Source organism: Ustilago hordei, assembly GCF_900519145.1.
Source record: "Ustilago hordei strain Uho2 genome assembly, contig: UHO2_contig_23, whole genome shotgun sequence".
NCBI lineage: Eukaryota > Fungi > Basidiomycota > Ustilaginomycetes > Ustilaginales > Ustilaginaceae > Ustilago > Ustilago hordei.
In genome coordinates this window covers 364,652-378,061 of record NW_024545265.1, presented here as the reverse complement: position 1 = coordinate 378,061, position 13,410 = coordinate 364,652, and the positions used below count along the sequence as shown (strand labels likewise).

The 13,410-nt window shown below is 50.4% G+C and overlaps 2 protein-coding genes and 1 non-coding gene across 3 annotated transcripts; all 3 read right to left on the bottom strand.

Annotated features, from left to right (window-relative positions):
• Positions 1-7,126: 7,126 nt before the first annotated feature.
• On the bottom strand, positions 7,127-9,577 carry UHO2_07110 (uncharacterized protein; the record flags this gene model as incomplete). Its single annotated transcript, XM_041556566.1, has 1 exon — positions 7,127-9,577. One exon carries the CDS (start codon positions 9,575-9,577, stop codon positions 7,127-7,129), a length of 2,451 nt encoding a protein of 816 aa, XP_041412500.1.
• Positions 9,578-9,890: 313 nt separating this feature from the next.
• Positions 9,891-10,000, bottom strand: tRNA-Pseudo(AGG). The gene has a single exon. It is a non-coding gene (tRNA).
• A 387-nt stretch (positions 10,001-10,387) lies between these two features.
• On the bottom strand, positions 10,388-12,568 carry UHO2_07109 (related to conserved hypothetical protein; the record flags this gene model as incomplete). Its single annotated transcript, XM_041556565.1, has 1 exon — positions 10,388-12,568. The coding sequence occupies one exon, from the start codon at positions 12,566-12,568 to the stop codon at positions 10,388-10,390; it is 2,181 nt and encodes a 726-aa protein (XP_041412499.1).
• Positions 12,569-13,410: the final 842 nt, after the last annotated feature.

The window sequence follows — 13,410 nt, the reverse complement described above, 5'->3', positions numbered from 1 at the left end:
TAGAAACAGGTCCAGCATCGCCGCAAGACATTCTGCCTTCTTCGTTGAAGCTTGCATCCCTTGTCGTTTCTTTCCGCCGCGAACCCTTCTCTGCCTTTAGCTGATGCGGAGCCACTGGCGTGTTGCTTTGCTTAGGCTGGACGCTTTTCAAGCTTCTTGCTGGTTTGTGTTTTGACTCGCTTTGCAACGTTGCACCTATCCACTTTCCTTGCTCCCGCCATCCGTCACCCCACTGCAGAGGAGATCGATTGTCGATCCAGACTGCAAAGCATCCATCATGCTCCCTACGGAGCTCTCTTCAAGGCAGGCGATCTTCAGATCAAACTTTCCTAGTGACACCTTGCTCCTTACTCTTCAAATCATTGACAGCAAGAAAGTCAACACATCCGAGTTGCGATAAGCTCAAGCTTTTGCTATGTCTCACCAGTCTCGCCGTACACAGTATACAGATCGAGGCTTTGTAGCGATCAGCTTCTCTATCAATCAAGCTTGTGGGCTAGCACGATGCGATCAAGGTTCGAGCCTGTCGCCTATCTGTCAAAGAGGGTTTGATCCTCCTCGACAACGCAAAAACAAGTCGTTGCGACAGGATCACTGTTCTACTTCTGGACACCACCCAGTTACATGTCACTGAGTCTGGAATCATGAAGGCACGGCATCATGTGCTCGGAATTTGTGCGGTCCCTCGCGAATAAAATTGCTTCCTTCATTTGGTAGGAAAAGGTTTGGTTGCAGACGGCGCAGACTTTCCCTTCCATCAACTCGGAACTCTGACGCCATCATGAAACTCGATTGCTGGGGACAGACTTTAGGCATCTTCGGGCTCCTTTGATCCTACGTGCTCTACACCCGTTCATTCGCACATGCGCAAGACCATGTAAGAGGTCGAGTTGATCAGAGGATGATCATGGACGCCTTGACACGCGCGACAGTTGAAGAGTCACCGGGATAACCAATATGCGAGAGAAGCGAGTAACTGACAGACCGATCCCCTGCATGCATACTGAGTTGAGTGGCGACCAATCAGGAGAAGCATATGAAAGGAAAATGCTGAGATACTACAAAGTGGGCATGACCCAAAGGAGAACAACAAGCCATCTCATTAACAGGATGAAGGTATATATACACAACCCTGTAGCAATAGTGCACAATAAAATACTAAGCATTACATCTACAACACACTAGTACGAAAGAGCTAGAATGTGGCTCGGACAAGGAGGTGCACAGTATAGCTTCAACTGATTAAGAGTCTGAAACCTCTACCAAAGCAAACCATGGTAGACAACACTGACCCTCAAGCTGGGGCCAGCAAAGCTGCCAAGAGGTCTAAAAGAACCAAGAAGGTGACAATTGTCCAGCAGACACAAACAGCAAATGATGACAATGAGATCGACGATGACCCCAAAGACAAATCGGATGATGACGATGATGGCAAATGATACAGCTTCCATATGTTAAGCAAACTCCTCAAACCGGTGCCAAAGCTCACCACCCAGAACTACTATAGCTGGAATGCGCATGTAAAGTCTTTCCTCCAATCAGTACCATATGCTATGGAACACCTCAAAGGAACATTTGATGCAAACCACCCCAGATGGAGTTGCTCATTTGATGACACATTAACAAACACCCTATGAGGGACCATCGACACCATGGGAGAATACAATGTAAACTATCTTCTTTTGGACATAATAAGAGAGTACCTCACATTTCATCAAGTCTGGAGCAAGATAGAAGCAAGGTTAGGCGATGATGCCACCAGAACCTCTCGCCGGCTCACTCTGATCACTCAGCTGGGTGATATCAAGATGTTCAATTCCAATGTTCGGAAACTCATACAGGAAATCAGGACCATCCAGGCCGAAGGAAGCATCCTGGGAAGACCATTTGCAGATGATACTCTCTTCTCTGCTCTCCAGAAATGCATGATTCGCCACCCGATGTTCAGGGAGACAGTTGCCACTGTCCACCAACTCAACTTTGAAGCGCTGGCCATGGCACTTAGCATACGTCAATTGGCATTAGAGAGCATTCCCACCCAGAAGCTTGATCCCCGGCAAGGTCATGCTAGGACAGCAGGCGATGGTGACCAGGGCGAATCGGCCCATGAAACTGATGATGATGATGACAACAAAACTGCCAAGACTGGATACAGATGCCGAAGAATCCGGTGTTTTGTGTGCAGGCGAGTCAGTCATGGTGCAGGCAAATGCGAGGCCACCATCACCATTCCCAAAGATTTGCTGCTCACCAACTCCAAATAGGATGCTTGGTGCTCCCTCACCCCAAGTTGGAAGAAGAACCCAGAAAAAATGACCTGTTGGATACTGGATTCAGGAGCTAGCTTTCACATGACGAACGACTATAGCACACTCATAAACCCAAGAACCTGCCAAAAATGCATCTACATGGCTGGAAAGGAGGTTCTGGATGCAAGTGCTATAGGAGATCTCTACATATCAACCACACATGGAGAAACATTACTCCAGAATGTCTTGTATGTTAAGAATCTCAATGTGAATCTATTGTCAACCAACTCATTAACGGACAAGGGAGCACAAGTGACTTTGGACCATGCCAGTGGACAGATACACATGGCAAATGGAATCTCATTCAAAGTTTTAAAGAACAGAGAGCGAGGCTTGCTAGAGTTACGAAGTGAGGCATGGAAGGAAAACGCAATGACTACATCAGCACAGCCACTCAATGATGTTGATGAAGAGTTTGAACCAACCACAAAGAGGACCACCATCTCCATACAACAACTTTGGCACGAGCGCCTTGGACATCCAGGAAGAGATAAGGCTAAGTCTATTATAAAGAAGATGGGAAGTACCACCCAAATGGATATAGACCCAGACACAGCTCTGACATGTGAGCAGTGTATACAGTCCAAAAGTATGGCTGCAAGAATGAAATGAGGCAGTGGCAAGAGAGCCACTGCACCCCTTGACCTCGTGCATATAGATCTGATCATCGATGCATCACATGTGACTGAACACACCTGCATATTGGTGCTCATCGATGATCATAGCAAATATGTTTACGCACAACCATTATTGTGAAAGAGCCAAGCTTTCACAGAGCTCAGAAGAATCATCTCGTTCCTTGAGACCCAGACCAACAGAAGCCTAAAAGCAATCCGATCAGACCAAGGAACAGAGTGGAGGAGCAACGAAGCTCTTGAATGGTCACAGGACAAAGGAATAGAGTGGCAAACAACAGTGGGATACAATAGCAAACAAAACGGCAGGGTGGAGCAAATGAACAGAAGCTTGAGTGAGAAGATGTGTGTCAGGGGTCTCGCGCCTGAAACCCAGGTCGGTCTGTCGAGATACTCGGTGACTATCAAACTGTGCGACAGCTATTGTCTCAGTATCGGTGACTATCAAGTTGCACAGTGACAGCAGGTGGCGTTCGTTGGATATACTATCATAGGTTTCGGCTGACCTCTGTGGACACTCTGTTCAGGGGTAGCTCGGCACGATCAATATCAATGTTATGATGACACCAAGGTCTGGTGTGAGTGTTGATGATGATGAGGTTGATGGTGTTGGTAATGAGATTGGTGGTGTCAATGATAATGAGGTTGCTGGTGTTGGTGATAAGGTTGGTGGTGTCAACACGAGTGTCCAGTGTGTTGACTTGATGCTTGAAGTGATCCCCGGACCGCAGTGGACTACTGCCTTCGGTTCTATCTTGATCCGGACTGCTAACCTGCTATGGGCGCCTTCGGACGTCAGGTAGTGGTGATACAACACACACACTACGATGAGGAGCAACCTTTAATGGATTGCTGCTATGCTGACTGAAACTAATATATACTTATGCTGAAGTGATAACTAGTTATGGTGAGTAGAGTGGATGAGGATCCACTCAACCTATGATGATGAGAAAGCATGGTTATATACCTCTTCACAGCATCACCAGCGATGCTGCTCCTGCTCTCTCTCCAGAGAGTACCCTCTTCATCGAGTACTGCTCAGGGGCCTCTCCTGCTTGGCACCCCTGTGCCTCTTGAGTGGTGTCGACTCCTTCGACACTGCTCCTCCTCCTCATGACCTGGTGTCGACTCCTTTGACACTGCTCCTCCTCCTCATGACCTGGTGTCGACTCCTTCGACACTGCTCCTTCTCCTTTGATCAGTGACAGTTCCTTTGGCTCTTGTCTCTCGAGCCCCTGAGTGGTAACCATCTGCATGCTCCTTGAGCTTGGTCCTCTTCGTGGCTGTGCCTGCTCCTTGAGCTTGGTCCTCCTCATGGCTGTGCTTGGCCCTCCTTTGCATGTGAGTCCATAGGAGTCCATGGTCTCCATGGAGACTGCACTACGACCATGCTCTCTACTGATCTCGACTAGATCTTCAATACCTGTTGAACCTGTGACCCTCCTGCTTCTTGAGCATCCAGGCCCATGACAATGTGCACTTTACTGGTACAATGTGGACTACCAAAGATCTTTTGGCCATATGCAATCAGGGCAGTGGCATTCAAGATAAACCTTACTCCAAACACCGACAATGAGCTCCCATACGAGATGATGTTCAACAAATCACCCGAACAACTCATGTGGCTTCTCTGTGTCTTTGGATGCCTCGCTTGGGTAAACATCCCAAAGGCAAAGCGAAACAACAAGAACTTGGACCAACGAGCAGTGGCAGCTATATTCATAGGATACAGCCTGGAATGGAAAGGTTGGCTATTTTATAGTCCAGACTATCAACCAAGCTTATTCTGGAGTAACTCAGCAAAGTTCATGGAATCCAAATGCTGGTCAGACCAGACCGAGTGGAAACCGATAAAAGTTCAATCACTGCAAACAATGACGAACAAAGAAGATGCTGAAAACTTGGGTTATTTGGAAGTGAACCTATTTGATGAAACAGACCAGGAACCACAAAATGAGTACATGGACATGGAAATGACTATGAACACAAACGAAGGCCAAGACCTTGAAGGGTGGACAAATGGTGAGTCCTTCGGACTCACAGCCACGGACAACAAAGGCAAAGGAAACCTAAACCCAACTGTCCAAGAGGCAATGGCAGGGCCAGACAAAAGGCTGTGGGAGGAGGCAATGCGAAAAGAGCTCAAGGGTTTAGAAGCTATGGGCACATGGGAAGTGACGGATCTCCCAATCAGCATGAACACTGTTGACACCAAATGGGTACTCAAAGTGAAAATGGATGCAAACTTGGTGCCCACAAAGTTTAAAGCAAGACTCGTTGCAAGGGGATTCACTCAGAGAAAAGGTATCGACTATACCAAAATCTTCACGCCAGTGGTGCCAATTCAATCAATCAGAGGAGTGTTGGCTGTGGCAGCTGTGCAAGATTGGGAGGTAGACTCAATCGACGTCAAACAAGCATACCTAAATTCAAACTTACAGCATGACGTGTACCTGAAGCCACCAGTCAGAACAAAGATGCCACCGGGAAAGGTTCTCAAGCTAATAAAGGGATTATACGGTTTAAAACAGTCAGGGCAAGAGTGGAACACTGAGATGGACTCACACCTTCGGAGGATGGGCTTTCATTGTATGCCAAGCACACCTTGCTTGTATGCAAGAGGAACTGGAGACAACATCACAGTCATCACAGCATATGTTGATGACATGATGATAGCTTCACCAAGTCGCAAAGAAGTAGATTGCACCAAGAAGGAGATCATGAATAAGTGGGGAACAGAAGATAATGGGAAGATCAAAGAGTTTATTGGAATCAAAATCACGAGAGACAGGACCCAGAAGAGCATATCTCTTGACCTAATGGCATATATTAAATCAATGGTAAGCAGATGGTTACAGAAGGAGACTGAGAAATCCTGGATCCCGATGCAAAGTGTAACTGCAAGTGCAGGAGGAGAGAGATGCTCATCATCATGAAGCAAAGAATACCAGGAGTTAGTAGGACAGCTATTATGGGTATCCAACACAGTGCAACCAGATATCTCATTCACAGTAGGAGTTTTAGCACGACACATGATGACTCCGGTTGAAGGAGCATGGCATGCAGCGATCCACACTCTAAAGTACCTAAATCAAACAAGTGAATATTGTCTCCAACTAGGAGGGAGAGAAAATATGGAGAAGGAGACATTAACAACATATACTGATGCAAATTGGGCATCAGACCCCACGAACGGTCGGAGGAGTACATCAGGAGCAATCACATATCTATATGGGAGCCTGGTGAGTTGGCGATCTCACATGCAAAAATGCATGGCCCTGTCAGCCATAGAAGCAGAGTTTATTGCCACATCAGAAGCAGCACGAGAGGCACTGTTCTTCTCATACCTGCTGCGAGACCTGGGTATCGATAACATCAGACCAATGCTCTGCACTGACAGCCAAGGATGCATACAGGTGAGTAAAGACCCAGCCAAACACTGGAAGCTTAAACACATCGACACACATTATTACTTCGTCAGGGAACATGTGCAGGAGGGAGACATTCTGATTGAACATGTCAGAATGGCAAACAATTTGGCAGACATTCTCACAAAGCCATTGAAAGGAGGAGAGACCACATGCCTAGCTCGAGCAATGGGTTTGGTCATGCTGGCGAGGGGGGGAGTTGAAGAGTCACTGGGATAACCAATATGCGAGAGAAGCGAGTAACCAACAGACTGATCCCCTGCATGCATACTGAGTTGAGTGGCGACCAATCAGGAGAAGCATATGAAAGGAAAATGCCGAGATACTACAAAGTGGGCATGACCCAAAGGAGAACAACAAGCCATCTCATTAACAGGATGAAGGTATATATACACAACCCTGTAGCAATAGTGCACAATAAAATACTAAGCATTACATCTACAACACACTAGTACGAAAGAGCTAGAACGTGGCTCGGACGAGGAGGTGCACGGTATAGCTTCAACTGCGACACAGTTTTCGCCGGCAAAAGAAAAACAAAAGAAAAACAAAAGAAAAAAATGGCACTGCAGGTTATTGTCAGGAACACAGATGTCGGATTCCGAAGAGAACACCCTTGTCCAATACGCGATCCTACCAAGGCTGATACATGACCTGTCTAGGCAATCTGACGGCGACAATGAAAGATGGCAGACCTTCCTGGTCACTCGACCGCAGCAAAGCACAGAATCCAGCTCGAAGCAGACCACAGCTTTCAGTAGCCGCCACGGTGTAGCTCGATAGCTCCGAGGATGAGCAATGCAAAGCCGAAAGGCAGGACAGCTGCGAAAACGACGACATCCTGGTAGATGCGCTTTCCACGTGTTCTGCGTTGAAGCTGACGTTCCTTACGTGCCAGAAGGATGGTGGTCGCTTCGTCCCTATCTTGGTTGGTCTGTTCGGTTAAATGACTTGGAATCGACGGTGAGTCCCGATCCAGCGTCATGGAAGCACTGTGTCGGCTCGAACGGTGCGAGTGTAATTCTGGAAGTTGGTTTGCTGCGAGTTGCGATGGCGTTGTCCCTTCACCTTGTTCATCCTCTTCGACGACTTCTCCTTGATCACCCAACAATGGCTGCCTCTCAGCCACCACTCCTTGACCCGAAGCTCCCCTCGAGCCAAACAGGTACTTACGGTTGCGTGCCAGCATCGAGAGCGGTCCGGAAAAGTAGGCGGACGCTGTCTTGCCGATATCGCTTGCGAATGGCGGCAGTATTGCACGCGGACGTCGGATGTGGAACAGAATCATCCACACAAGGCCGGGCATCACAAAGCCGACACCGGCACCGATGAGACCCAGCACCTCGGACGCTCGCGTGAACCTAGCTTCCTCGCCTTCCTTTTCGCTCCTTCGAAACCCGCCTGCTCCCGACAGATAGGCGCTCGAAGCGGTGATGCCCCATAGCAAGAGACCCGCCAATGCATTGCGTGCGGGCTTGCCCCACCTGCGCTTCCACTTGCCTATTTGAGAACCATCTTGTGCCGCGTGGTGTCCGGTTTCAGCATTGGAAGCTGCAATCTCGGCGCTCATTCCTGCGGCAAGCGAAGGGGTTGCTGTTGGCTCATCGTCAGGAAGCCGGATGGGCGGTCGGCGCTTGCGAAGCGGGTTCAAGTTGAGCAGGCGTAGCAATCGACCCCACGATGAACGGGCGGTCGTCAAGCAGATGGCTAAATGGGTGGCCAGGATTGCCACAAACAGGATGCGCGCCACATTGATCCAGTGATCGTCGTTCGGAAGCGATGCAAACAGATTTGGGTGAACCTCCTTCCGCAGCCGGCCTTGAACACCATTGACACCTGCCACAACGCCAAAGAGGATGCCCATGGTGATGATGAAGATGACCTGTCCAGCTTGTGCGCCAAGGAAAGCTTTGACATTGGAGCGGGAGGTGCCAATCCGACGCAGGCTGCGTTGATGTGCCAGGATCTGCAAAGGGCATGCACTGAGCGTCATCAATGGCAGAAGTGAGATAGGCGCCCAGATCGAGGGTGGATGCAAAGGGTTGACATTCGGCCATCGATCACTACGACCATAGTTGGCTCTCTCGGAATAGAATGCCTGTGTGGTGTGTGATAATGAGGCGTCTCCTACTGACGGGGTTCTGGCGTAGATCTTGACGAGAGTGATGGTAATGATGATGGGGTAGAACGTTAGAGAGAAGAATGTGTTGAGGCGGATGACGTTACGCTTGGCGAGCGGAAAGATGACAAGCGGCACCGAGATGGCACCGCCGACGACTAGCGTTACAAAGGCGCGGTCATGCAGAGGTACGCCACGAGGAGCGTAGTTGAAGAACACCTGTAGGAGAAGATCTGCGAGGGCAAAGTAGCCGATGATGGCGCTTCCCGTTGCATAGAGGGCGAGCAGCAGTCCCGATACGACTCTACCGAGACCTCCTTTCCAGGGTGTATACCTGCCAAAGCTAGCACCTACAATCGCTTCTATTGAGCTGCCATTGACGTAGCGACTGAGCACAACCCATAGACCTCCACCGACTCCTCCTAAGCTAGCTACACCAACCAGACCGATAGTTCCGAGCAATACACCAGTGCGTGCAAAGTAGTGGGGCATTGAAAGTAGCACAGCGGGATGCAAGCTGGCTGAGAACAGGTTTGCTGATACGTGGGGAGCTGAAAGACTAGCAGGGGTGCTAGGATTGGTGAGAAACTTCCACCATGCTTTTCGATGCTCGCGTGACCGTCGCAAGGTCTGCAACACCGATTCTGGACGGTCTTTCCTTGCTCTTCTTCTGCCTCTCCGTGCGGCACTGCTTCCAGTCGCTGACAGTGGCAGTGTGCGATCTTGATGCAGAGGATAGCCGTTGTCGTCTTCGTCGCTGCTGTCGTCCCACGCTTGGCCTACATCGATCCGGCCTTGGCGCATAAAAGCATCGAATTCGGAGGCTGCGTCGCTGTCCGCTTCTTCCGGATCGTCGGCATGTATGTGTTGCGATCGGGAGCGATATGAGTTGGCTTTTGAGCTCTGAGCAGGCTGACCGTGGTTCGGTGTGGTGTCGAGTTGGCTTGCCGAGGAAGATGAAGCAGGTTGCTGGGTATCATCGTCATCATGAGGGTCGGCATGGTGGAGGGAGAGATGTGACGGTTGTGTCGAGAATGTCGGATACTGGGCCTCTTCTGTCCTCTTCGGTGAAGGCGATGTGGACATGCTGAAATGCCCTCAGGCAAGGTATGAGACGGAAGTTGATTTGAACAGTCAGTCTTTCACTTAGCCCTTGAGGACGACTGTGGTCGTCGGGATTGCTCGTCAGCCGCTGCGAGCTACTTGACAAGGAAAGGATATGAGACAGAAGTTCAAATGGATGGATGGTGCGTGTGATGATGGCGGTGACGGTCGACTTTGGCATTGATGTGGAGGGCTGCCATGGACTCACGACTGCAGACTGACACAAGTGGAGCAGCCCTGAATTGGATTTGCCGACAGAGAAGGATCTAAGAAGAGGTTCCAAAACAAAAAGCATGGGGCCAACCCGGAATCGAACCGGGGACCTCTGTCAACTTAGGATCGAGACTGCTTCACAGCAACCGTATAACCCTAAGACAGCATAATAAGCCACTATACGATTGGCCCATCAATGTGTTGTAGTAGAAATAATAAATTACATATACGCATTAGGAAAAGTCGGCTTCACTTATCTAACGTTTTCAATTGTCTCTCCTTGATACGATTCCTCTTTAGCTAGACGACATCGGCCACAAGCTCAAGTACACTGTCCGAAACGCACATGATGACGACGATGAGTTCATTACGCACAGAGAACAGTTGGATAGTACACTTATGCAGAGACAGCTGCGACTTGTTAATTGTGGAAGCATGCAAAAGGAAGGTAGAGATGATTCAGACAAATAGATGCTTGCTTCAATGTTGTTTCGAAAGAAGGCCACATAGAAGAGTCTGCTGGACCACGCTGCTGGTGTGAGTATATGCTGGTCGAGTCATGGACCGAAGTTGGTTCGATCAGCTCGAAAGGAGCATAGCGTCAACGACTGCCTCCTCCTCGTGATCTCCCGAGGCAAAAGCCGCGTCTCTGCTACCTTGTTCCCAGGTCTGGTCGCCATGGACTGGCCCAGCCAGTTGCGGAGCTTTGTTTCCGGAGTCCACCTCTGGCATCTCCAGAGGCGAAGCGAACTCGTCGCTGACGGCACAGGTATTTCGGTCCGCTTGAGGCGCAGCTAGGGAGGTCTGCTGCGCAGAGGAGTCGGCAACAGGACGCTGAGGTTTGCGTCGGAGCGGCAGTTCGGCCCAGCACTCCTTGCGACAGGCCGGGCAGGTGACCCACTTGCCTAAGGTGTCACGCTCATCCCCATCCTCGAGAAAAGATTTCGCTATTCCTGCGGCGTGCTGGCTGGATTCGCCGTCAGCGGCATCGTCCGAGAGGCCCATGATGGCGTCGAAATCGTCGGCGCTGCGGAGGTCGTTCTCAACACGCATGCTAGTGCAGAGACAATCAAGATGAACCTCGTGTCGACATGGAGTAAGCTTTACCAGGTCGGTCGTCATTCTGTCGGTAGTCTCAGGAAGATCAAGATGACCGTCTTCACTACGGGATGAAACGGGGTAGCGTGGCAAGCAGGCGGGGGCATCGCATCTCCAACCGCGCTGGCGCTCGCGTGCTCGAACGTCGTCTCGAAGAGTAGAGCGTACAGGAGCAGAAACGGATAGTTTTGCCTTGGGAGATGTGCGAGAAGAAGTGGTGCTAGCACTTGTACTGGAGGAAGTCTGCGCCGGACGGTGAGATGAATCGGGACTAAGGGTCGCTCGACAAAAAGGGCATGTCCACTGAGAAGGAGGTAGCTTCTGGAGCCACTCGCGAAGACATCGAGCGTGTAAAGTGTGATGGCCAGGGCAAGGCACAGCTACGACGGCTTCATCTTGACTCTTGGGACCGTCAATCCACTCTGGTCGGTCCTCAGCCTCGTAGTTGTCGAGACAGACACCGCATCCGATCAAGGCATCCTGATCGTCGCTAGCTGCAGTATCTGCAAACCCACCGATGCTGCCCATACCTAGCCTGGCCATACGAGCTCGCAACTCAGCATCGGCACGCTCGAGCTGCTTGACGTACTTGGCAGCCTTTTCAGGATGGGGCTGTTCGGGCTCGGGAGGGGCAGCAAAGTGGATGTCGAGAAGGATGCGGAAGGGTGGACCAGCAACAAGACGTGGCTGCTGCGACTCTGGAGCTTCTGGAGAAGGTCCGCCTGGAGGACTTCCTGGGGTGAGTTGTGCTATTGGCCATGCGAGATCGGTATGCTGATCATAGAGGAAAGAGAATGGGAGTGGGGACGCTCCAAAAGGTACGAAAATGGGCGAGACGGGGACATGGCCGTCAGGATGAGGATGCGAGCCTGGTCGAGCCTGGTCTTGAGTGGTATTAGGAGCGGTACCTGGCAGACCAGTGGGGTAAGTATGGGACTGAGTAGCGCCCTGTTGAGAGTGAGAAGATGGCTGCGAGTTGGTAGCTTGAGAAGATGTGGTAGGAGCAGCGGTCGAAGGGGGTGCTCCTGGCTGCACGTCTCGCTGCGACAGTGGCTGTGGATGGAAGGCGAGGAGTGCAGGGTTGCCATCGGGTCCGCTGAAGGGCAGACGGAAGTATACAGGCGCTCCGCTAGCATCTGGAGCAGAGTCAGAGGACTGACGGGACATGGCTTGCATTTGTGCTGATTCGGCTGAGTGTGAGGCAAAATTCGATGCAGCGGTGGAAGGATGAAAATGAGTGTTCGCTGCGGAAGGGGAAGCTTGTGTGCCTGATTGAGATGCAGGCGCGGCGGGGTCTATGGAGCTGGATGACTGAGGATTCTGTGCGGATGACGCGGGATCACGTTGGATCACATTACGGAAGCTGGCGGTGAAGTTGTCCCATAGCGTTGTTCCGGGAGCTGGCTGGATCTGTGGTAGTGCGGAAGGTGTCTGCTGAGCAGTCGAGGAGCTTGGGGCTGCGTTAGTTACTGCATCAGAGGTCGAAGATCCTTCAGACGTCGAAGCGAAAGCGTCGGTATAGGATGTGTCTGATGTCGTATTCACTGCTGTCGGCTGCGTCGTGGAAGCAGAGGGCTCGGAAGCAGCGTCGTTCAGCTGGCTCTCATCGTTGTTTGACTGGAGGCGATCGCTGGGGTATGAAGAGGAGGTGGTGTTCTCCATCTTGATAGTTCACAGAGTACCGATGATAGGAGGGGAAGTGTTCAGATGTGATGATGGTTGAAAAGAGAAGTGTGTGGAGTTGATCAAGAGCAAGGTGTGGGCAAGGTGAGATCCCGAAGCAGACTTCTGTCTTGGCTTCGACCGGCATCGAAAAGCTTCCACACATGTTTAATTCCGTGGAGTCAGCCAAATTGATAACCGAAGCTAACTCTCTCAGCTGCGTTTGGACCCTGAATACGACAACCTTGCTCACTCTTGCGAAAGAAAGCAAGTAGGTAGCAAACAGCAGGATGCTCGATCGACGCCGAACATGGACGCTCCGGGATCGAAGGGAGCTCTTTGTCGAACAGTGCGCAAGGTACATAGCTGCCTATGTTGGTTGCAGCTAATGAATCTGTGTACACAGCGTTGGCGTGACATTTTTCCATAACCTTCTCGCACAATCGATTCGAGACCTTTTTTTTTTTTTTTTTTTTTTTTTTTTTTTTTTTTTTTTTTTTTTTTTTTTTTTTTTTTTTGATTGGAATGTGAGATCACTACCAGCAACATATTTTCCAAAAACAAAAACAACAACTACAACTACAACACTGAGACTCGAAAAGGCGCGCGCGTATGCAGACAGGGTCCAAGTGGAGAGGGGCAGCTCGCGTTTGTATTGACTGCCCCTGTTGGTGTAATACAGCTGAAGAGACTGGCAATACAAAACTGGATCCTGCTGCAGATCATTCGCTTAAAAGCCATTTATTCACTCAGGGGTATCCCGCTTCCTCCTCCTCCTCCTCCTCGACCCCCTCCCACCATCAACGACAGACCCCTGGCCAACACGCTGACGCTTGATCGAA